General features: G+C 38.3%; 2 protein-coding genes across 11 annotated transcripts in view; both read left to right on the plus strand.

Annotated features, from left to right (window-relative positions):
• Window positions 1–212: 212 nt before the first annotated feature.
• On the plus strand, window positions 213–6990 carry LOC144990242 (transmembrane anterior posterior transformation protein 1 homolog). 2 transcript variants are annotated; one of them, XM_078943282.1, is made up of 14 exons: window positions 213–453; window positions 1203–1333; window positions 1435–1553; window positions 1959–2121; window positions 2225–2360; window positions 2684–2781; window positions 2867–2936; window positions 3115–3195; window positions 3352–3461; window positions 4532–4591; window positions 6090–6158; window positions 6258–6334; window positions 6430–6602; window positions 6692–6990. In XM_078943282.1, exons 1-14 carry the CDS (start codon window positions 279–281, stop codon window positions 6946–6948), a joined length of 1719 nt encoding a protein of 572 aa, XP_078799408.1. In that variant the 5' UTR covers window positions 213–278; the 3' UTR covers window positions 6949–6990. The 2 variants fall into 2 exon arrangements, with proteins under 2 accessions (XP_078799408.1, XP_078799409.1); XM_078943283.1 differs by having other exon boundaries at window positions 214–453; window positions 6695–6990.
• A 3451-nt stretch (window positions 6991–10441) lies between these two features.
• LOC144990471 (prominin-1-A-like) overlaps window positions 10442–25435 on the plus strand; it is a 32963-nt gene continuing 17969 nt past the window's right edge. For 7 of the 9 annotated variants that reach the window (XM_078943953.1, XM_078943955.1, XM_078943951.1 and 4 more), the window contains exon 1: window positions 10479–11032. In XM_078943953.1, the coding sequence (XP_078800079.1) occupies window positions 10762–11032 (271 nt within the window). In that variant the 5' untranslated portion in view covers window positions 10479–10761. Of the gene's footprint in view, window positions 11033–25435 lie in introns of all 9 variants that reach the window. The other 2 variants (XM_078943949.1, XM_078943950.1) reach the window with 1 other exon arrangement.

The raw sequence follows: 25435 nt of genomic DNA on the forward strand, positions 1-25435 counted from the left end.
TAAAACCAGATAAGAAACATAAAAAAAGAAAAGAAACCTCACAAGTTGTGCATTTCAGCTCTAAAATGTGTTTTTAACATTCATTTTTTTTTATTATCGTTTTATTAAAGTCTATATTCCTACGGTCCTCATTTTGTGTGAGGTGACTTCTTCAATGAGCCACCCCACCGCCCCAGTTAAAAGTTCCTTGTTCCGCCCCTGGCGTAACTACACCACGGGATGACGTCCCCTCACGTGACGCAGTTTCCCAGCCAGCAGCTGATACATCTTTGGCAAAAATGGCGGATTCGCCGTCGACTCCGCTGTTAGGAGAAGAGAAAGAAAAGGAGGGCGGTGGAAAGGACCGACAAGGTTTGAAAACGGAACCGAACACGGAGAGAGAAGGACCTGCCGAGACGCTGGGGCACAAGGACAAGGGTGACGGCGGCAAGAGCAAGAACGGCAACCTGTCAGGTGAGTGGTGGAGTCACAGTCCCTGTGTTTACAAAGCTAGCTTGCTGCTTTTCTGGTTATAATTTTTAGTAATTCGAATAAACGGCTTCCTAAAGACGAAGTCCTACGTCGTATTAAGTTATTTACACTGAGCGGAACCCTTGCAGCTCTATTAACTCTTCTTAAATCTGCTCTCGATTAGTTACTGTTTGTGACAAAAACGTTGGAACATGAAAGTCGCCTATAGGGACCCTAGGGACGCACTGCGTCACGTGCACCATATTCTAGTTTACAACGCCGTTCCTGAATGCTTTTAAAACAGCTCGGCTGAATCACAAAGCCAGTCACAAAGTGATTCTCTCAGAACTAGCCCTGCTGGTTTGTACGCATGCGCAATGGGAGACAATGCTTGACCCTGCCTTTGTATTGTACATGGGCGACAATAACGCTTGCACACATCACTATAGCGTTGAGAGTAAAGGAGACCAAAGGATGGCTATTAAAATTCTCCCCTTTGTTAGTCATTGCAAAGGTTATTTGTCCATTTACTGCGGATGTTTTTCTATAAACACAATTACCCATAAGCCTTGCAATGTTGCACACCTGGTTAAAAGACCCTAATCTGTAGAAAGTTCACAGAAAATCCGAGAAACTATATTAAAAAGATCAATGGTGGTCAATAATTTCACCGTTATTTCGTAAAGATTACAGAGAGAACAAGATTCCCCCTTTTTTGTTGTTGTTGTAATACTTTTGTTTTGTGCTTCCAGACTTGTCTCTTGGACGGTTTATAACAACAGAACTAAACAGGGGCTACTTCCTCGAGCATAATGAGGCCAAATACACAGAGCGCAGGGAGAGGGTGTACACCTGCCTCCGCATCCCGAAGGAGCTGGAGAAGGTGAGCGTGGTGACAAACGGAGTTCAGGCAAATGAAAAGAAACAGCTGTAGCAGAAAAATCAATGACTATTTTCTTGTTTTTCCCGGGTGTCTTTGTGTAGCTGATGATTTTTGGCTTCTTCCTCTGTTTGGACACCTTTCTCTACGTGTTCACTCTGTTGCCCTTGAGAGTGATCCTTGCTCTGCTTCGGCTCTTCACTGTGCCATGCTGTGGCCTCAGGTATGTGTTTCTGCATCATCATCTGTGGTAGAAGAACTGTACACAAAACTTGTAGTTTTAAAGTAATAACTTGTAATAACTCAAATTTGTAGAGCACTGCATGAGACCTGTATTACTTCATTTACTTTACCTTGCAGAAAATTTGTTTGTTGTGAATAGTTAAAAACTCACTTAACCATTATATTATTAATAAAATATTATATTTATTTATAACAATGTAAAAATTAAATTTAACAGATTTCTCTGCTGTATAATTTTTAGGCTGAAATAAATCTGACTTTTATCCACTAGAGGGCAGCAGAGCTCTGTCTGACTTTGACCAGATTTCTCAACCTCTTCTATGGATTGTTTTGGGGTTATTTGGTAACATTTTTTTGTCGTTTTTTCTGTTTTTTTCTGTTGCAGAGGTTCCCGCTTGCTCCAACCAGCCCAAGTGTGTGACGTGCTGAAAGGTTTTATTATGGTGCTGTGCTACTCGATGATGAGCTATGTGGATTACTCTATGATGTATCACCTCATCAGGGGACAGTCTGTCATCAAGCTTTACATCATTTACAATATGCTGGAGGTACATAACGGGCTCTCTGATCTTTGTATCAGACAAACTGATACTGCGCTTCAAAGACTGAAAAAAACTGTTCTCTGGTATTCCTCCGTTGTTTTGCTGTCAGGTGGCAGATCGCTTGTTCTCGTCCTTTGGCCAAGACATCTTGGACGCTCTGTACTGGACGGCCACAGAGCCCAAAGAGAAGAAGAGAGCCCACATTGGAGTGATTCCTCACTTCTTCATGGCTGTGCTCTACGTCTGTATCCTTCCAGAAATAAATGTCACTTATTTGAAACCACCAGGTGCTGATAAAAAGGCTCACACTTTAATTTGTAGCATTGATTATAGTAAGTCAACCATCTAAGTGCACTTTATTTATAATGGTTGTTGTTTAAATTTTGGCTTTTAAACTGATCTAAATAAAAAAAAAAGTATAAGGTAGTAATGGAGAACATTTTTGATGAAACAATCTTTATGAAAACGGTTTATTTTTACAGATAAAACCTGTTTTTATTTTATTTAGAAAGGAAAAAAGATATTAGTCTGCTTGCAGTGTTCTTTTCCTCAGCATACGTGAATCCAGTTCTTCACGCCATCCTCATCATGGTCCAGGCCACAACACTCAATGTAGCCTTCAACTCCCACAACAAGTCTCTGCTCACAATAATGATGTCAAACAATGTGAGTGTGAGCCTTCTACAGAATGGCTCTGGTTAAAGTGCATCCTGCTGCGAGGATCAAACGGATATATTGTCTTGTTTTTCAGTTTGTGGAAATCAAAGGAAGTGTGTTCAAGAAGTTTGAAAAGAACAACCTTTTCCAGATGTCTAATAGTGGTGAGTGGTTATAAATACACAGAATTTTAGGAGGTTTTCCTTTTAACCTGGCGAAACTTTCACTACGTCTGCCTTAACCTCCTAAAATGGATTTAATCTGAGGTAGATTTCTGGTATTGAACTCGGCGTCAGTAAGCAGAAAGTAGGTTAATCCAGGATTTTTTTTTCTCCCCAACAGATATAAAGGAGAGGTTTACCAACTATATTCTTCTGCTCATCGTTTGTTTGAGAAACATGGAGCAATTTTCATGGAACCCCGGTAAAGTAAAGTAGACTTTGCAAACAGTTGACATAAACATACGTTCAAATGCTACATTACTCCACAATATTCCCATCGTTGTCTGACATTTGCATCCACTGCATCACTTTGATTCTGTTAAACTGAATTTATTTGACATTTGTTGTCTCTTTTTAGACCACTTGTGGGTGCTCTTTCCTGACGTGGTCATGGTGATTACCTCAGAGGTTGCTGTGGACATTGTGAAGCACGCATTCATCACAAAATTCAATGACATCAATGCCGACGTGAGTCCGTTACGCACTTGTTCCGTATGTCCCTGTCTGTGCAAAAACGGAAAGCAGATTAGGAGAGGATTGTTCAGGTTTCTTCTTATTTGCTGTAATCTCATATATCAAAAACTCAACAAAATGGCACCTTGAATTTTGCTGCATGCCTCCTCTGTGAGCCCAGCTGGTTATTGTATAGATGTATAGACATCAGTCTCTTTTCTCAGAAAAATAAAGTTGCAGAAAAGAGAAAATTGTAGAACAGTAATGTTTGGATCATTGATGTATTTGTTTGATCTTTATGTCATCTTGTTTTAACAAGAATAAAGTGGAATTAATAGAGAAGCACTATATAGTGTAAGCAATGTCCTTCTGCCATGTTGACCAGCTTTAATGTGATGTTTCTTCCTATTTTTCTTTATTTCTAAAGCTATTCTTGTTCATCCTGATGAAACAGACTTTTCTTTTTAACATTCTGACAAAATACTTTCTTGTAATCCCTAATAAAACCATGCCTTTGACTGAACGCTTACTCTAGAAAAAAAAAAAAAGCATGTATCTTCTTGGTTTCTATTTGATTACACTGACCCACATCTTTTGTGTTAAACTGGTATTTATTCCCTTTTGTCCGTCTCTGACACACTGTGCCATCCACTCAGCTGTGACATTTAACACTGCCCACCAGAGAGCAGGAAGCAGAGTCAAATGAGCCATTTCACCTGTTAGTTTCACCCCTTCCTTCAAGAGCTCTGCGTAGCTTTAATTTCCCTCAAGGAGCTGCACTGGTGCTTAGGTAGAAGAACAAGACCTCCTAGGAAAATATGGAGTTATTTGTCTTTAAACCGTCAAACACAATCATGCAAAATCAAGGCTATTCCACCTTTACTGGTCATCTGCAGTTTGCAAATTTAGATAATTTCTTTTTTAACCATGATTTGTTAATAAGTTCACTCTTCATTAATCAAGTTTCACGTAAGCAATTAACAAAAGGCTTAAAGCTGAGATATTAAAGCATTAAAACCTTGGAAACTACAGAAATGATTCTCCCTTATTGTTCTTATTTTGTCTTTGTTGGTATCTTTTCATAGGTGTATGGAGAATACAGAGCCAGCCTTGCCTTTGACCTCGTCAGCAGTCGGCAGAAAAATGTAAGTTCAGTGTCTGCTAAGATAAATAATGTACCGACCGATGTTTATAAGAACCTTTTAGTATTTGTGCGTCCATGACCAAACACATAATCTTGTAAAATATTGATTTGTGAAACTGTTCAAATCTGACTCTAAAGGAATTAACTTAATTGATCACAGAGAGGAAAACATTTATTGTTGCATGATTGTGAACCTCTGATGGTTTTAATCAGGTGATTTAAAGTTGAAACTTTTTATTTGGGAGTTAAATCTAGATTTTACACTCAGCCAAACCACTGTATTATAGTTGGCAATAGGGCTGGCACTTACTGCAAAAAACTGTGTTTTTTTTAACATGTTCTTGTAGCATTTTTCTTTTATAAGGAAAATTAAGAAGAAGAAAAAATGCATTTCTTTCTTCAAATCGCGGTGAATCAGGAGCAGATGAAAAATGTTGCTGGAAAACGTTCTCAGTTGTGATGTAGAAACAGAAACGGGCGAGTCCAAGTCTCTTCTCAGCTCCATTCTGATGCATCCACTTGCAGACGTCTAGATCCACATACGTCGTCATTTTCCTCATCTGAGCAGACATCTGGTTAAAAACCGTACATCTGGGTAGCTCCAATATTGCCTGCAGTTTTTGTTTGAGTACTAATGTTAGCTTGAGGTTGTGAGAGGCCGTAAGCTAGCAGGAGAGAGTGGGATATCAGCGGCCAATGGTCCCGCCCCCCAACACTCAGGTGAATTTCTGATAAACTGCTGCCGCTCTGCAAAAACTATGTCACAGGGTTTTTTTTTAAATTTAGCCTAAAAATGGCTTAATCATAATTAAAAGACCACTGGGAAGATGTTTACAATAGGTCAAAAGAGGATTGGAGCAGGACTTTAACATCAGTCTTTTATTTTTAGGTACGGCAGTTACCATGCAAAGTGGTATCCTTAGTAGAACAATTAGAGTCACAGTTTGTAAAAATGAAAGTAACATCCCAAAATCTAGCAGACTGTTACCGTCTAATGAAATCACATGAAGGCGCAGATCCTTTTTGCATTAAATATGTCTTTATTTACCATTATATATTAAAAAACCACATGCTTGTTTGCTCCCATCAGTGTTGTAAATGCTTAAAACAGAAAAAAGAGGACCCGGCTGCAGACATCAACAGCCAGAACCAGAGGTTCTGTTCTGGACTGGAACTGGAAGTACCCCCATCATCCTAAAAAACATTTTATTTTAACTGGCACCCCTAACAGTTTTCACAATTTCAGCTTCAATAAAAGATTGTTGTTTTATCCTGAACACTTTTGGTTTAGGGATAGGGTAAGTTTTGTCCGATGATGTCAGGCGCCATCTTGTCTGCAGCCAGATCCTATATTTTATCCTGCCGGTTGAATTCACCTGCTCTTGTTTTTGTGTGTCAGATCTTGATTAAAAGCGTAATTTGTTTAGGAACGCATTAGTTCTGGAAGTAGAACAATGCTGCTTGTTGATGCTCTGCATAATGTGGAAATGTGTCCACAGGCTTACACGGATTACAGTGACTCAGTATCCAGAAGAATGGGCTTCATCCCTCTTCCTTTGGCTTTGCTGGTCAGTCATTTATGTTTGTCTCATTCAAGATCATTTCAATGATTCAAATGTTCAGCATACATGGAATAAACTGAGAACTTCTTTGTGTTTCCTTCTCAGTTGATCAGAGTAGTGACCAGCTCCGTAAAGATCCAAGGTTCACTCTCATTTATGTGTGTCCTGCTGTTCTACATGGGGTAATTGTTGAACACTGTGGCTCCAGTACCAATTTTTTTTTTTTTTTAAATAAAAAATGGGAGTTATATGAGATTGAATGTGTCTTTGTGAGCAGGATGATCACTCTGAAGGTGCTCAACAGCATTGTTCTCCTTGGAACATCTTGTTCATTCGTCAAAGCGGCCAAAATGGAAGAAAAATTATTCGACCCCCCTCCTTCCGCCGTCTCCAGCCGTGCAAACTCAAGAGCTCATCGGAGCAAACACGGTCAAACGGCACCACAGCAAGGTTGTCCACTCACTCTGTGTTACTTTCACCTGAAAACTAATTTTTTACATAGTCATGTGCTGATAAACGTGTCTCGAATTTCTCTCCAGCAGAGCCCATGCCGAAAAAACCAGGCGTATCAGAGGCATCAGACATTTGTCAGACAACAGATGCAACAGAAAATGCCAACTGTGTCCTACCCAAAAGTGACTCTGAAAAATTTCTAACAACGCCAGATGAAGAGGATGACGAGAAAATCATAAACTCAGACACGGGACTCGATGGGGAGGAACTTAAGCCCAGAACGCCCAAGAAAGACTTGTTGGAGATTGACCGATTCACCATCTGTGGCAACAGGATAGATTAATTGCTTTAGGAGCCACCTGTGGGGGGGGGGGGGGGGGGGGTGGTGGGGGGGCGCGTCCTGGAAACGCAGCAGGGTCCAGGGATCAGACAAAGGTCATGGAGCATGCACAGACCTGACTCTTTCTTATGCACCTGACCCTTCAAGTCATTATTTATTTATTTATTTATTGCAGACATCAAAACAAATACCAGCCAAGGCATAAAGCTGTTACATTTGCGGTAAGATCAGACGATTGCGGTTCGGCCCGGACGCCCGTGAAAGACACGTGCAGACTCAAGGATTGGGTCTGAACACGGAAAACCTGTTAAGAAGAAGCTTCATGCAAAGATGACTGCAGATGACAAACTAAATGTGATTGTTTTTTTTTTTTTCTTGAGCATTACAGCTGGACTGTGTGTATGTGTGTGCGTGTGTGTGTGTGTGTTCAAAAGCACAATTGTAGTTGCAGCAAAAGTTGTTTCAAAAGAACAAAACTTGTACTTTTTTATTTTAGAAGTGTGAAAAATAGGAAATATTGCAGATGGAAGTTTTTCTTATGAACAGTTTTTTGTAAAATGATCCCACTCAACTGCAGGACTGTTTAATTCTATTGAACCCTCACCAATTCACTTTTTAAGAGCTCTTTCCATATAATAGCAACTATTTTTGTTTATTGTTTACAGCAAAGCTCTGAGGAAAATGCCTTTTTTTGTCAAGGCACTAATGGAATAGAAACAGATCATGTTCCAAAAATTAAAGCGTTCTGCTTTCTTGTATTCATTCTCTTGAATGTGGATCATTTTTACAAGTCTTTCAAGAAAACAGCCGACCTACTGTAATAAGAGGAGAACATGCCTCTGTCTGTTTTAAGGTTTTACAGAGTTTTAACATGAAAATGAAACCCAAATAAGGTCTTTACAATTTTTCTTAATTTTTTTCCCCCAGTTTTTGTAAATTAATTTTTGGTTTCCCAAAAGTCAATTTAATACAAATTTCAAAATGGATCTTAAATAAATGAATTCTAGTTGGTACAGGAGAAAGTTGTGTTTTGGGTTTGCACAAAAGTACTTGCCTGTTAATTGGATTTGTTGGCTCACTTTCAATCAATGCATCCATTGATAGTCCCACCAATTAATGTGTTTAGTCTTCCATCACAAGGTCTTAAAGCTAACTGAGATTAGCCAGATGTCCCCACTTTGTTCACATTAGCACCAAGGACATTACTCAAGGAGTCTCAAAAATATGTGCTCTCCAGGACTATCAATAGTTCTAACATTTAAAATGTGCAGCAGGAACTCTGAACCTCAAGTCTGCAGAATTGTAAATGTCCAAAATTTTATCTGCAGCATATCTGTGCTGTTGTACTTAATTTTAAAGTAAAAATAATGACAGAAAACATAAAACTTTGGAAAAAGTGTTGGTTTTTTACAATTCCTAAATTATTGCATCATATTCAGCGGTTTCAGGATTTTTATCTGATCTTTCATTAACAGATTTATTCTTTTTATTTATTATTTTGCAAATCTGCTCTTCAGTTTATAGCTGGGCTTTCATTGCAGATAGAAATGTCAATTGATTGCAAAGCTGTGTGTTTTTTTCAAATTTATGAAAGTAGCATTTTTTCCCCCAATTAAGCTTTTAAAGAAGTGAGGAATTCATAAAAGTTGCTGTTGTGGTCTCTTTGTTGGCTGGCTAAAGAAGGTCCTGCTGCACTAGATGTGTAAATCGGATTTATAGTTAAAATCTGAGTTGAATCTGTTAATCACTGGGATAATATAATGCTTGCTGTTGTTTAGTGTCATTATTTTTCAGAAAAACATAAAGCCTAAAACAATTGTTTTCTCCAAATTGAGAAGAACAGTGAAATCTATCATTATTCAAATAACAGTTTGAGATCTAAAAAACGAATACTTTTAGATGTTTTTGTTATTTTAATAAATTATTGAAAATGTCCTCACAGTTTTGAATTGTTGACTGTTCAACAAGTGTTAATGGAAGTTCTGCTAGAACGAAACATCCTTGTTAAAAAATAAGCAGCGACTGTCTCTTCAAAAGGGAAATGGACGGTGCAAAGAGAATCTTAAAGAGCATGAATGCTTTATAAAAGTGAATGTGTGCTTGATATGTGAAGTTATTTGTAGTGTACTGATGGCTCTTCTGTTTACATGTATAAATCAGACATTTTGATGTTTTTATTTTTCATAGACAGCTCATTTGTGTGGTGCATCAGGCTCAAGGTGGAAGAAAATTAAACAAGAATTTCTTTTGTAGTTCTTTCTGGTGAAATTGTCGTGTTCTGTGTGTTTGAGAGTGAAAGCAGGGGTCTCATTTTATGCTGAAAGGACTCTGTAGACTGTGTTGTCAGAGGAAACACTGAAATACACTGTTTACTTTCCACACCTTATAGTGGAGGAGATAATCTCTCATCTCAAATTCAGACTTTTTTTTAGTTTCTGGATAATGTTTCATTTCACACGTCATAAAACAAATGCATTATTGTAGGTTCCATATTATTTAAGAAGGTTAAAAATGCAAATGTTTCGTGTTTTAAAGCAGTTTTCTCAAGTTTGCACTATGCTCTTTTAACTGTTTGCCCAATTTCACTGTTCTGCAGTGCCCTTTCAAATGAACTTCCATCTCTAAAATATTTGTGTAAAATAACCCACCATATTCATGTAAGTCGTGTGATTCTTTTGGACAAATTCTATTGAACGACAATCTATTTTTCCAAATGTGGAAAGTATGCTCTTTTTTTAATGAATGAGTTGTATGCATTTGTCAATGGATTTGTCTCTTTATGCTGCAGACTAGATGATTAATCGATGAATCGATTTCTATTCTTACCAGATCAATCATTTTGAGGCAAGTTGTTAATCAGAAATCGAACTATACTAAAATTGTTTCAAAATGAAATAAATCAGTTATAATCAATATAGAAAAATACCATTTGGATGGAGGCGGGGTACATTTATTTTACTATAAGTAATAACAGCGGGCAAACACGTGATGGCATCAAAAATGGTCAATCCATCATTCTAGTCCAATGTGTGGAAAAATTTTGATTTAGCAAATACATGTGACCATACAGTGTGGTAGAATGTGCTAATAATGTTCCCTTTGGATTATTTTGATGTGGAAAAACAACACTGGGCTGAACTTTAGGAAACTAAAATGGACAAGTCCTGGACAAGTGAATCGGATAGTTCAAAATGAACCGATATCAACTATGAATCGTATCAGCGACCACAAACTATGAACAAACAAGTTCATTTCAAACCAAGGGCTTGAACATGTCAAACTCGGAAAAAATCACGTGAAAGTGAGGCCACTGCAGTCATTGACCTGCAACTGTGTGACTCAAAGTGTAATTCTTGTGGGTTTTCCTCTCAAACGTGTGTGTGTCCACCGAGGCAGAAATCACCTGTGAAGATAGAACCTAGGAGGCGGAGGAGGACAGGTTGGCTGTCCAAGTCGTCGCACGCGCCTTTAAACGCGAACGCGTAACGTGCACGTTAGATTAAGTTGATCTCAGCCCGCGCGGAGGTGAGCGCGAGGACACCGGGACAGTGAGCTCATCCTCCAGGAGCATGCCAGTGATGAGCCCGGTGGTGCCTGGGAATTGCGAGCTAGCGGCAGACGCGAGCTGGACCGTTTGATGTTCATCCTTGAGGTTCGGCTCCGGGCTGTTGTGTCGGGGTTGCGGGGATAAAGGAGCGAGGAAGAGGAGTTTGCCGCCCTCCTCATCCCCCCCTCCCCGTACCGCCTGGCACGTCGCCTGCCTTCCCTCGTTCTCGTGTCTTTTCGTGAGCCACACATTCAGACATTCCCCGAGCCATGCTGTGGATAAGGTGGCTCGTTCTGCTGCTCTGCTGGGGGGCGTCAAGCGGCGAGCAGCAGGCGGAGGAGGAGGACGAAGCCCGGACTCAGGTGTTATCGGACTCCCCCAGAAGGCGCTCTCCTCCGCCGGTGGAGCAGCTGGACTTTGGGTTTGTCCCATCGGCGATATATGACACCCATGCTTACTACGAGCCAGGGAGCATAAGCATCCTTTTCCACATGGTCCACGCGTTTCTCTACGTTGTTCAACCTAACCCTTTCCCCAAAGGTGAGATTATGGTGTCTTCCTCAAAGCTCCAAACTGTCTTCTTTATTTTTCGAGATTATTCATCACCCATCTTTATTTCCCTTTTCTATGTAAACAGAGTTGATTCAATTAATATTTTTCAGTAATTATTTTCCTGGTTTTACTGAACTCTTATACAACTTTTCTTCAAGTTCAAATTTTAGGGATTTAAATGGTGTGGCAGTGGACACAAACGGGTGCTGAGTTATTTAGATGAGTCAGTTAAATGTAAAATATAAACTGTTTAGTAAATTAGAATAAGCTTTTATTTGAAATGCATTGATCATTAGAAGGCCTTGTTGTATTCAGTGCAGCCACTATAGGTGTGATCAGGGTTATGTAAAGCAGCCTTCAAGTGACCTCATGGTAGCCTACTTATGGACGATTATGAGCAGTACTTGATTATCACCTGTTGCATTATAACAGAAAAGATGTTTGAAACGTACAGAAGGTTCTTTTTAGTCCTTATTTTTAGATTAGGGCACTGATAAATCATTTTTTCATAAATAATGCAACAAAAACATGAATGTTTTCTGTGTTTATGGTTGTAGTGCTACATGTTTTATCACCCTAGCACTTTAGATTAAAAATCTGACTCTAAATTAACCCAGAACTGTACACAAGAGCTACATTTTGGGATTCAAGTTCCCTGGGAAGCATGGTCCTCATAAATAATACTTACTTAAAGAAAAATAGACAGACAAAACGCTTAGAACATAACAATAAGCTTTACTAATAATTTACAGGATATTTTTAAACCTGCAGGCCTTGAAGATCTGTTCTCTGATAACTTCTGTTCTCACTGACCCATGGCGTCTTCTTAGGAACAGCCATTAAACTTATGAGGGGGTAAACAATCCAAGACATAGGTCTTCAATACAAGTAATTCACACAAACCCAATACAGCCCATATATACTAGAGGGTAATGTCCTAAAACTCAAAATAACGACCGCAACCTTTGTAGCAGGAACTGCACACTCTCTCGGTGAGGGGTAGATCTGTTAGAAATATCAACTGTGATGCAACAGACTTGAAGAACATGAGCAAGACCAGATGACAAAGTGATACCAGCACTTGTTGAGCCCATAAGCCAATACTATGAGCAGATTAATAGGATCAATAGCTGTCATAGGTCAGACGTGATCTTCCGTAAGCTTGTTGACATGAAGTGATCAAGTCTTTCATCTCATCAATACCTAATGATTTCCTTGTACCTCACTATGCCGTGTCAAGTGAAGCAAGAATTAATTATGAAGTGCATATAGAAGAGCACTGAAAAAGCACTTTCTCCATTTGTTTTATGTACAGCTATCGGCGGTCACGTTGGCTATGACAGTGCGCAATAGGATTGAAGGTTTTAAGTTGCTGCCATTTTGGTGCCCAGAGTTAGGGATGCTGGCTGGGTAATCAATTAGTAAATCAGTGATTAGAGGAGGCTTTCTCTGTCACCTGCATCACCACATAATTCCTTAATCCACTGGACCATATGCTGCAACTGCTAGGGACTTTCCAGAGGGATTCACTGTCATCTGCATCACCACATGGATGTTATCTCCAGTTTTGGCTTGCTTGTACCTGAACTGTCCTGTCGCTTCAGAAACTAGTAAACAAGCAAAAGAGCAATGCCAGCTAATGCTTTCAAAAGTTCTTAGCTCTCATTCCATCAAATAAAATGTAATACAAGTGTTTTTCTTAAAACAAGTGAAAGAAAATAATGTGTAATACAGTGGCTTCTATGCATAATAAAAATGTACCAGTTCACTGCTAAGATCTAATTACATCACAAATGTTTTGCAAAGGGTAAGAAATGGAGACTGCCTATTTTTCTTGGTGCCACGATCTGTTTGCGTGATGTTGTCATGGATCTGCTGCCGTGAAGTCTTTGTCATCCAGGTCATGGTAATCCAAAGAGCTTAAAATGCTCACAACTGCTCTTGTTTTCTTGTAGTTGTTTTTTTAAGATGTCGCATTTCTCTTCTAAAAAGCTTGTTAGACTGATGTGAAATTATATAAACAATAACAGTTGCTGAGCTATCCATTGAGTCCAAGAAGCACTCAATGGATATATAGATTGATATACAGCACAGACCATAAGTTTGGACAAAACCTTCTCATTCTAATGAATGGAAAGGTGTGTCCAAGCTTTTGGTCTGTACTGTAAATGTTTATGAAGACATTTTCCTTGAATTGATTCACTCATTTTGCAAGATGTTGGAGTCGTTGTCTGCAGCAGAGCTCATGTGCGAGTTGTTTTGGACGCATTATTCAGTGTGGAAATGGCCATAAGAAACTCTTTGTTGCATTGTAAATATCAGGTAACAACTGAGGCCACCAGCTGTGTTTATTGTTATTATCTTGTGGTTGACAGTTTTTAGTTGGTTCCTTTAAGGTCTTCAGAGTTAGTTCCTTTGAGTCTGAGTCTAAAAGAAAAGCAAACGCTGTGTGGTTAGTAACGTCCACACTGTGGATGGGGAAGACCGATGATGTGAAATGTGAGATGATCTCTTGTCTAGCACATACAAGGGCAGCCTTGACTCTCTGTTTCACATCAAATTGTACCTTGAATATATTCGAAAACACAACACACATGTTGAACACAGCGGATGATAAAAGCAAAAGATCAGCAGCTCACAAATGTAAATGTGCCAGCAGTTTACAAACATGAATCCTAGAGATAATTAATCTTTGGTTGACTTGCTGTGTTTGCACAGGGCTCCAAACTGCACTTTAACTCCATATCAATGGGGCCTCAAGTTTTGTGCGAGGCTGCCTGTTTAGTTGAGTTTGTCAGATAATGGGTTTACCGAAAGAACATCATCACAAAATCCTATGCTTACCTGCCGATTGATATTATTATTTCAATACCTGAGATTCACCTGGTTGTCTTCAACAGAATCTAGCATAAAGGTTAAATATTAAAGTAAGGGCTGCACGTATGAAAGATTGGCACCTAGAAAAATTGTGTTTACACCTGGTTTACACAGATTAAAATTTAATTTAAATAAATATGTCGACAATGAGCAGGGATTCTCTTTTTTTATGTTTTGCACACATTTTTGGAGCAGTTTGAATCTTATGTAAAGGAAAAAAGTAAAAGAAAAATGGAACTATTCACATGTAAACCTAGAATTTTGAAAACGATTGAAAGCATTTTTCTCTTTTTATAGATGTATTGTTAATAGGCTTTAAATGAGCCTCTTTGTGGTTCTAATTACCAATGGATCTGTGTTTTGCAACAAAGACCAGGTTAGCAGTGGTGGCAACTTAATCGTGAATTAAAGTAGAAAAGCAATATTCTGAGTTTTTTCTTGTTTAGCAAAGCTACATTGTTTCTATGCTTCTAAAGGATGAGAGATATCAGAAACATGTTGGTCAATTTGTTTTAAATGTCTGTTCTGTGGCTTCTTCAAAAACAACATTAACATTTAGGAATTATGTATCTATTCTGTTAGAAACAACAAAAAAGCTATATTAAATTACCTTAAAAGTGCTAAAACAATCTTATGACAGCTTGAAGTATGTAACTAATCAAATAAATCACTTTATGCATTCGACCAATCGGATGGACCCCTTCACGGTGTTGACTAATTGGATGAAGCCATTTTCTGTTAGATGTGCGCCTCCTGTGTAGACTAGGGCCATTTAAAGTATAATTTGAGGTATGTTGACTCTTTAAATCTCCTTAAATTAAACTGTTGCAGTGAAATAGAAATTATGTTTTTGATTGTTTTGCTATGTGTTTATGTATTGCAAGTTATAAAGTTATATTGTCATCGCAATATTGATCATTAATATCACAAATTGCGCGTTTTCCTCATATCATGCAGCCCTACCAGAATATAAATACATACATGAAAACATTATAATTGTACTAACTCGGTCTTTTATATACATAAAAATGTACTTTGTCAAAGTTTGTGTTATAGTTTTTCTCCTTTTCTCCTTTCTCAGAAACTTCTGATGTCAGCCTTTTAGTAACACTATGAACGTGTTTAACGCCTTGACGTCTACAAATATCTAAAGTGTTTTTTTTTCATGGGTAAAATCTTTTTCATATCTTGATATAAATAGAAAATATTTATAATAGCATAAACTTGCTATGCAAATTTTTAGGCTTTTGTGAGTATCCAATGTGATTAACTCATAAAGCTGTATTATGTTGCATTATGTTTTATTCATTCATTCATTTTCTAAACCCGTTTTTGTCTCTTTCGTTGTCACACCTGGCCACTCATGGCCGATTTCAATTCAATTTTATTTATATAGCCCAATTTGACAACAATAGTCTTCTCAATGAGCTGCATACCGGTAATTGTCTAATAAACATGAAATCATAAGGAATATGGAGTCATAGAATTCAATAAGTAATGGCTAAACTAAACTAAACAGACTAAACTAAACTGGGCATCCCTGACCTTGGACCACCTCTCTTGGTAAGGACAAACTCCTAAAAAAACAGATTCCAAACAAAAGCGATGAAACCTGAGGGAAGTCTACATGAAGGTGGCATCCTCTCCAAGGACGGACAGGCGATGTACCAGAGCTCTTAAAGAAAAATTAGCTTATCTAACTCTAGAACTACATGTTTAAATAGTCCAGCAGATGGGCTTCATCCAGATGGAGTTGGAGGACGACTGGGGGTACAAGACGAGCCAGAAGCAGGGTCCACAGCCAAGTACAGGAGCAGGAGCACAGATGATCCAGTGCTGTGGTGTGGTTTGAACCCTGACTGAAAAGCCTTTTTAAGATGTTTGAAATAAAGGGGTGGTTTGATATTGGTCTACAGTTGGCCAGGTTGCTAGGATCTACACTGGGCTTTTTCAGAAGAGGTTTAACCACTGCTTATTTAAATTACTGTGGCACATAACCTGTTTCTAGAGAGGTGTTTATTTTAGTTAATATGCATTCATTAATTAAGGGGAAGGTTTCTTTAAAAGCTTAGTGGGAATTGGGTCTAAGTGACAAGTTGAGGTTTTGGAGGACGTAATAACTGATGCTATTTCCGCTTGATCCACAGCAGTGAAGCAGTCTAATGTTACAGAGGTATCTATGAATGCTTTCACTTCTACCGCTTCAGCCAGCTCTGGGCTGATAGTAAAAATAAATTGATTCAACTTATGTCTAATATTTGAGATTTTACTGGACTCTAACTACCAGTTAGTCTGTCAATTGTGCCAAAAAGAAATTTTGGATTATTTCCATTCTCTGTTATTACAGTTGAATAGTATTGGGTTCAAGCTCTACGCAGAGCTTTTTAATGATTTAGGAGGCTATGTTTCCAGGTTTTCAGAGACTGTTCTGAACCGGAGTGGTCCCATTCTCTTTCCAACTTAAGGGTTATTTGTTTAAGAGAATGTGTTTCAGCGTTAAACCACCGTGCTACTCAGTTTTGTCTAACGAGTTTAGGTTTCTAAGGGGCAAAAATACTGAGTTTACTTCAGAGGGCTTGTAAGGCATTATTAACAAACTGGTCATTTATACTAGAGCTGACGCTATGGGATCTTGTCTCAGAGTATTTGCTCAGCATGTTACTAAGTGTTGGTTGAACTGTGAGTTTAAGTCAGACACAGAATGGTCAGATAATGTCCTTCTAAGCTGTTTTTTATTCACTGGGGCAGTAGCATGTTCTAGTGTAAACTGAAAGGTAATTAGAAAGTGATCTGAAATTATGGGTTATGAGGAATGACACTCCGCTGGGTAATCTCTATACCATGAGTTAAGACAAGGTCCAGGGTGTGCTTATGACAGTGAGTGGGTTCATTTACATTTTGGGTGAAACCAACATCATCTAATGAAGCTGCAAAAGCATTTCCTAGACAGTCACTGGGGTCATCAACATGAATATTAAAATCCCCTAATATTATAGTTTGATCAGAATCTAAAACAGTAGTCGGCCGGTGGGGGTGATAAATAACTATGAATAAAACAGGTCTTTGAGCCTTTCTGTTTGGGTGATATATAGACAATATTCAAATGAGTCACGAACATGTTTGACTTTAGTGGTGAGAATGAGGCTAGACTGTGATATGACTGCTAAACCACCTCCTTTCCTTGAATTCCTGGATTATTATAACAGGGGGGGGGGTTGCTTCATTCAGTCTAACATAGTCATCCTGTTGGAGCCAAGTTTCTGTTAAGGCTAGTAGACAAAATTTGTTATCATTAATTAACTCATTGACTAAGAGGGACTCAGGAAATGGATCTAATGTTTAATCAACGACATTTAATTAAATCATAACTCTCCTTGTTGTTATTGAGAGTACCGGTATCTATTACTTTTAGGTTTCTGTGTCTCACTCCTCTCACTTGCCTTTCAGCATGTAAGCTAAAGCTAGGAACTGCTCAACTATCCCTACATTGGGTTTGCACCAGCACTAAAGGAGGCTCAGAGGAGAGTTGTAAACTGCTGCTCTGTACCCAGGTCTCGAATCTGGGTTGTCAGGTTGCACGACTAAGGCTAGCTGAAATGTTCCTAGGAAGAAGAGCGGCTCCGTCCAGAGTAGGATGGACGCCATCTCTCTGCATGAGACTGGGCTTTCCCCAAAACACGCTCCAGTTATCCACAAAACCAACACCGTTTTCTGGGCACCATCTTGCTATCCAGTGGTTAAGTGATGAAAAATGACTGGACATTTCATCACTGACTAGGTTAGGCAGGGGACCAGAGATAATTACAGTGTCTGACATTGACTTAGCATCGACTTACACCCTGGACAGGTCGCCAGTCTTACATAGGGCCACAATCACATTCACACCTAGGGGCAATTTAGAGTAACAAATTAACCTATGAAGCATGTTTTTGGACGGTGGGTTCAAGCTGGAGTCCCTGGAGAAAACCCACACATGCACGGGGAGAACATGCAAACTCCACAAAAGGTGATTTTGTTTCAGGTCCCCCAGCCAGGACTTGAACTGGGGCCTTCTTGCTGGCAAGAGCGCTAACCAGTGTTCCACAGAGGACCCGCATTATGTTTTAAACAATTTAAAAATTGCTTGTGCTGTTTTACAAAAAAAAAATATATATATTTTGGTTGTAGCACAGTAGTGTAAAGAACTAAAATTCAACATTGAGTAATACTTCCTTCACAGCACGTTCAAAAACATGCAATGCAATATAAGACCAGGCAAGATTTTTTTTCCTAAAAAGGAAAAAAACAAGGCCACGAGATATTAGCAAATCTGTGTAATTTTATGCTTTTATTGACAAATAAGTTGCAATTTCTTCTCCTAAGTATCTAGCTTTTACAGCACACCATTTTACTGACAGTAGGAGTAACCACCACCATCTGCTGTACTGATGTACACAGCATCTGTGCCCGAGCATGAACAGTAAAAGATGAGAAGAGAGATATCAAAGCCTGATTGTGTTTTTGGCACAGGTTGGCTGCAGTGACTGTAAATGGGAACTGGACTGAGTGACCCATCCCCCTTCACGTTACAACTAGCAAGTACCAGCTGGTTCCATGAAGCCAAAATCCCAGACTTCTATTGAGAAATAAACAGCTATTACTCAGTCATTCTATTTGTCAGAATGATCATTTTTGCTCTGGAATTTTTTTTAAAGGGCATTTATCAACTTTTTTGAGCTTTGAAGGGTATTATAATGTTAATTGCTTACAAAAAACAACCCCAAAGTTAGATATTGATCCATCTCAGAGCATTCCTCTAAAAACCTGCGCTTTGAGCACCAGCCCCTCCCAGTCCACAAAAACAAGTGGGTCCTCACATTGTAATAATAATAATAATAATAATAAATTTTATTTCAAGCGCCTTTCAGGTCAACCAAGGTCGCTGTACAAGGTTAAAAATAAGAAAAACTGAATAAGACATCAATAAGAAATTATCAGAGTAAAACATGAGTAAACATAAAGACATAAAGACATAAAGACAGGATAGAAAAACAGACAAATGAGGTTGTGTTAACTGAATGGATTAACTGTATGACTGTTTGAAGAGATGAGTCTTGAGTTTGGATTTGAACAGTGGCAGCGAGTCGGTATTGCATATATCTGGAGGAAGAGAATTGGGGGGCGGAGCGACTGAAAGCTCTGCCCTCCATGGTGGCAAGACGGGCAGGTGGGACATGGAGTTGGAGAGAGGAAGTGGAGCGGAGATGTCAAAAAGAGGGGAACAGTCCCTTCTAGCAGTGATCAGCAGTGATCTTCAAAAATGCACAATATGCACATCCATCTTTGCAAAAGTTTAGATGTTGTTTGTTTTCAATGGGTGAAACGCAGACACGCTGCTGAGGCCGACTCTAGGTTGACTTCAGAAAATGGGTGTTACCCACAAGGAGCGAAAGCTGGTGCCTCAGAGATAGAGTTGTTTAAATTCTGGGTAGGAAAAAAACTGGCAAAAATAACTAATTTATATATACGGTATATATATATAGACATAGTTTACTATGAAGGGTTTAAGAATAGCATTTTCTACCCCCTTTAACATATTCTTGCTAATCCTATCTTTTTCCTTGATATTTCTTTACTGCAAGTTATTAAAGGTATAAACTGGCCAATCAGAAGCCTTAATAAAAGCATGTGGTTCCCGCTTGCTTTGAACAAGCACATTCCTGATTGGCAACAGTAGTTGCCACATAAACATTAAGTCAGACTGACTCGACTCAATCACTACTTACTGATGTCATCTGGCTCCAAATGGCAGTATGCGTATTTTGTTGGAGCTGAAAGAAAGCTATTTTCTAAGGGGGAAGTCACACTCGCTTGGTCCAGTTCTCTTATACAGTCAATGGTTGGTAATATTGATTGTACAAGAAAACTGGACTGAGTGACTCGTCCCCCCTCGTGCTCCAAACAAGAAGTACCTGCTGGTTCCAAGATTCCATAGACTTCTATTGAGAATTATTTCTCAATAGAAATAATATTACTTATTATTATTGTCAAAATAAATATTCTTGCTCAGTTGTTATAGCTGTTTTGAACATGTTCTTGCCAATCCTAATATTTTTTTTTCTGGCACTGGCACTGGCAAATCAGATGCCTCAACAAAAGTATGCAGCCTCACGTCGAACGTTCAAAATGTTTGATTGACAGATTTTCCCGAGCTCGCTTTCGAGTGGGGGGTTTGGCCTTCCAAAAACCCCACTCTTGATTGGCGAGAGCGGTTTCTATAGAAACAATTACTTAGACCTGTTCGGACCGATCAATACCTACTGACAATGTCTGACTCCAACATGTTGGTGTTCGTATTACGACAAATGGCGACCGAATTGGCTTAATTTTATTGGAGCCGGAAATAATCAATTTTTCCTCGGGTGACGTGACACTCGCTCAGTCCCAATTTCTTTTACAGTCAATAGCTGGTACAGATGGTGTGCTGTGAATAAAGCATATATTTAATCACTTTTGTTCTGTTCATAGCCACAGAATGCTTTGCCTGCTTGCAGAAGTCACCACACTGTTTCCTGGTCTCAGGAGTATGGTGGAGGATAGGGTGGAGCTGTGAGCGCAAAAGAAGACAGTGCATGCTATGTAGTCAGCAGTGGGATAATATATGAACTGCAGCCTAATAGTCTTAAATATAGGCAAAACATTGGTTATGAGACTATTTGGATTGTGACAAACAACTTTCACTTAATGACAAAGGGGGCTGTTTTACTTTTAAATAAATTATCTATCTACCAGTCTTTTCTTTACCTACTTATTCCTATTCAGGGTTTTAGGGTAGCTAGAGCCTACCCAGCTGTTGTCAGGCAAAGGCTAAATTTTCTATCCTGCAAATATTTAACAACTAAGTGCTATAAAGGAAAACATAGGAAATATTCCTACCCTTGTTTAAAAAGTCACACATTTCTACAAATTAGTAAAGTTATTGCCTTATTTATTCAGTTTACAGTTGGGAATTTTAGTCTATTACTTTATAGGTAAATTTAACCTTGATTTCAAATGACAAAATCTAGTAGATAAATGTTTCATTTTTGCAAATATTTCTAAACCCAGTATTTTATAATAGAAGTCTATGACATGTGTGGACTTTACTGCACAGTGCTCCCAACTGGATTGCTCTTCAGCTCCATGATCACAGGACCCTCAAGTTTCAGTTCAAGTGTGAATTTTGGGCAAAAACTAGTGTTTACAATTAAAATAATTAAAATTTTATCAATAATATTAAATCATACATACAATTATTCAGTGTATATTGTGGGCTACATTGATGCGTGTTTCCATTTTTGGTCATTTAATCAGCTATTAGTGTGCTAAAACGGTCCAAAGGATTTTTTAGACTTGCAACTTCAGCTGTAAACACAATTTTGTGAATAAAACAGCTGGATTATACATTTCTGGTAAACGCTGAGCTGGAAAGAACGTTTGAACAATAGATTTGGTATTGTTACTATATGTAACTACATTTTTTTGTACATTATTTGACTTAATTCTTGCAATATTTTCTTTTTATTTTAGGTAAAATAACCTTACTATGAGAAAAAATCTTGACTCTTTCTTGGTGCACAAGATGGTAGGCCAATGGTTTTAGGTGACATTAACAGAAGACACACAATGAATTGATTTAAAAGTGTTTATTACTCAAGATAAACAAGAAAGGAAAGAGTGGAGGTAGGGACTGTAGCAAAGTCAGAGGCAGAATTTCTTTTGAAAAACACGTCTAAGTTTCCTTTCACAAACTCAAAAGTCTGCCAAAAATCTCCCACACACTCCAGGGTGTAACAATTCATTTCAACAATGATTCAATTCTTGTCATAATTTGTGGTTGATGATATGATTCTCAGTCAATGTTGGTACATTTTGAATGATCTGATTTGATCTAATTCACTGACCTAAAATCAATCCAGGACATCTTTAGCCAAAACTTCCACCAGTGTGACTCAGAGATAAATACCTGGTAGTGAACAGCGCAGGTGAAGTTTCCAGATTCCTTGTATTTCTTGCAACAGAATCAAGTGTAAATAAAAAAAATGTACAAGGAAATAAGTAAACAAGAATTAATGTCAATTCCATTAACATTTTAGTTTCATAAAACTTCAATCCACTGTTGTTTTTTACATCAAAATAATACAAAGGGAACATTTTTAGAACATTCTACCTCACTGTATGGTCACATGTCTTTGCTAAATTCAAAGTGGATTCCATTGGACTGGAATGAGGAGTGATCATTTTTTGTTGCCATCACATGGATGGGATGGCATTTATTAGTTTTTACGTTATAGCAAAATAAACCTATTGTGCCTCAATCCAAATGATATTTTCCAATATTGATATAATCGATTTATTTCATTTTGAAGCAATTTTATAATGCTATAGGTCGATTAGATTTGATCTGATTAACAACTTGCCTCGGACAGGTTGACCTGGTTGTAATCGTAGGAATATAAATCAATGTATTAGTTAAGTCGAGTAATGGTTACACCCCTACTCCAGCATTTAGGCGGCACTACAGCTCAAATGCATTCCCACAACAAAAAAGGTGGGCTATGAAGAAGGTGGTACCTTAAACTGTCGTTGATAAAAAGTCAATCGATGGTTATATCTCAGCTAAAACCAAATAACTGAACAATAAGTGATTTTTAGATTTCCAAAACTCCACAAAGGAAATGGAATTTTTTTTTATTGGCTTCAGCCAAACTGTCTGTCAACAGTCAATAAAAATGCAAATGAAAAAATTGACACCTACTTCCCTGATAAATCTCAGTCAAGGTTGCTTTTGCTTCCATGGGGCATTTGGCCTCTTTCACTCAGTGTCTTATCCCTTCGATACACAAAGGCTAGATTAGAGGATTAGCATTCACATGGCTAACGCTAACGCTGGTACCAGTGCTACAGATGGCATAGTGGGACACATGAGTGTGCAAACACATGCCCAGACACATGCAAAGTGGGTCATATCCTGGTGTTTGTCTGTTAACTTTAATTATTGTGATGGTTGGTGGACATGTTGTTTGTCAGGAATCAAGTGGCTTAGATTACAGTCCCTCAAATGGTTTAAAAGCTATTACAATGCGAGTGCTAACAGTATGCTGCTGAAACATGTTAAAAAAAAATACAAACACAATAATAAAATGTAGATTATAAAATACTACAAAAACACAGTACATTTCCTTTTTTCACTGACTGAATGCACAATTTTTAAAGCAAGGAAAAAGATGTTGCTCCTCCTAAAGTGCAACTTCAAAACTTTTTTACAAAAGGAAAAAAGTCTGGAATCATTGTATGCCTTATAGGCCCTAAACACATTTTGTCTTAGTATTACCTGTAGTTTATTCAGTATCAAATATGCCCAAATGTATTCAAATGGCTTCACAAAAGTAATTTTTCAAAGTAAAAGCCTAAAACAACATACAGTGCTGCTTTGGCCAAAGCAATGGTCTGTTAAGTAATCATTTGTGATGGATTCAGATATTAAACTAAACATAGGTTTATGTAAATATGTGGTTTTAAACTTTGTTTTTGTGGTATAATTGTGCTGTTGAACTTTATAAAGCGAAAGCTTTTTCAAGTCAAAGGTGGTAAAGATGGTTCTAGGGTTGTGTAAGGCTCTGTCAACACCTTTTAACCAATAATCTCTCAGAGCAGATCAGGGGGTTGTGCTCGTCTATATTTAAACAATAAAGTAAGAGTGTTTTTAGAATCTCTTTTTGCAAAATTGAGCCGTAGCTGCCAAAGGAAGTTGGCCGTGTATTTTTGTTATTACCAAAAAATATACTGCATTTAGTAAAATGTTTATTTTGTGAAAAGAAATAACATATTGCAAAGGTATCATGTTTTTAAAACACTTTAAATAACTAACAAACCAAATAAACTTTTCATAAATATTTTTTTATTTACATGTGTTTTTCTGAAACCTAATTTTCACAGACTACTTTTAAAAATTCTGACATACACATATACACTGAATACACTGAAATGTATACATTTTTAGTAAAGAAAGCCATGTGTAAATAAATCAAATTGCAGCTCTGTTAGATGCAGGAGATCACATTGCTCAGTTTTTATTTTTGACTATTTTATGATGTTTATCATTTTCCCTCTCTTCTTTTCCTTTACTGTAGTTACCTCTTATACTGGGTCACTGAACTAAGCTGTCTAAGCTTAACTGCCCCTCAGTGGTTAAGCTAACTAAGTAGTTGAGCAACAGCAGGTGGCATTGACACAACTCAGATATGCTCATAAGGCATATCTGCAGAGTAAGCTGCAGGGATAGGTGTCATTACACCGTCAAAGTCTGGCACAGTCTGACGGCCAGCCTCTTTCCTCAGCCATTTTGTACAGCACCAACAATCCAAGAGGTGCAAGGTGGTCGTTTCCCACTAAGATCTAAGGATGTTGTTGAGAGGATTAACCATATGGTCATGAAAGACACCCCAAATCACTGTTGTTTTTTTATTTTGCTCACCAGGGACACAGAAAAAGTCCTTTCTCTTTCTTCCTTTTCTTTTTTTTGTTTATTTGTTTTTGATTTCCTTTATTGGAGCTACCTGTTGATAGCTAAGCTAACAGCTTGTCATAAAGAAATTCGTAAGGGGAGTAGTTTTCTGGCCAGTTAAAAAAGCATTGATGTCAAACCTCATAGCAGTTTAAGGAAATTCTGTAGTGAATTTATAGTCTGGATGTGGCTAAAAGAATTACATCTGTGGTATTCTGCTTTAACTTAAACTGTGTGCCACATGGTTTCTCTGCGGTTAGGAAAAAGTACCTACCACATTAATTAGTTTCTGATCAAAAGTGATGGGGTGTAAAAACATCCGTAACACTCTTTTCAATAACTGAAACCGGCTCCTTAAGAAATGTAGTTATCTAAAAAAAAACATGATTTGGTTACGTGGATTAATAGGCGAAAAGTGCTATAGTTTCATGTTATCATGATGTAGGGCAGAAAGTTACAGTTGTCCCATTCTTAGCATCTTGTATGGAGTTCGATGTCACCTTGCTCTGTTTTGTTGTTGCAGAGACTGACAAAGACTTGAATTGGGGAGTAGGCATGTATTATGATCCTAATACACCTGTGCTAGCACTTCAAGCACAGGTAAAGGATACTGTATTCATTTATGGTTCAAGATCTCTTTACATTTTAATCTTATTCATTTATCCGTCTATCCATCTTCTAAACCTGCTTAATCAGGGAGATACAGGAGCCAACTGAGCTACTGTTGGGCAAAGGCGGGGTCCATCCTGAACAGGTCTCCAAACTGTTGCAGGGCCTCACTCACATTCACTCCTAGGGGAAATTTTGAGACATCAATTAACCTATGTAGCATGTTTTTGGACTGCGGGAGGAAGCCAGAATGCCAGGAGAAAACCCATGTATGCACGGGGAGAACACACAAACCTCACACAGAGAGGACTTGGTTGGGTTTTGAACCAGAGCCTTCTCGCTATGACGCAAGAGCGCTAACCATTGCGCCATTATGCAGC

This window comes from Oryzias latipes, assembly GCF_053564925.1.
Source record: "Oryzias latipes strain Hd-rR chromosome 1 unlocalized genomic scaffold, Olatipes_Hd-rR_3.1 chr1_Y".
NCBI classification, from domain to species: Eukaryota; Metazoa; Chordata; class Actinopteri; order Beloniformes; family Adrianichthyidae; genus Oryzias; species Oryzias latipes.

Coding starts and splice junctions, on each gene's coding strand:
- LOC144990242 (XM_078943282.1), top strand. CDS start 279: ATGGCGGATTCGCCGTCGACTCCGCTGTTAGGAGAAGAGAAAGAAAAG. Junction 2,122..2,224: donor TCATTTACAATATGCTGGAG/GTACATAACGGG, acceptor TTTTGCTGTCAG/GTGGCAGATCGCTTGTTCTC. Junction 3,196..3,351: donor GCAATTTTCATGGAACCCCG/GTAAAGTAAAGT, acceptor GTCTCTTTTTAG/ACCACTTGTGGGTGCTCTTT.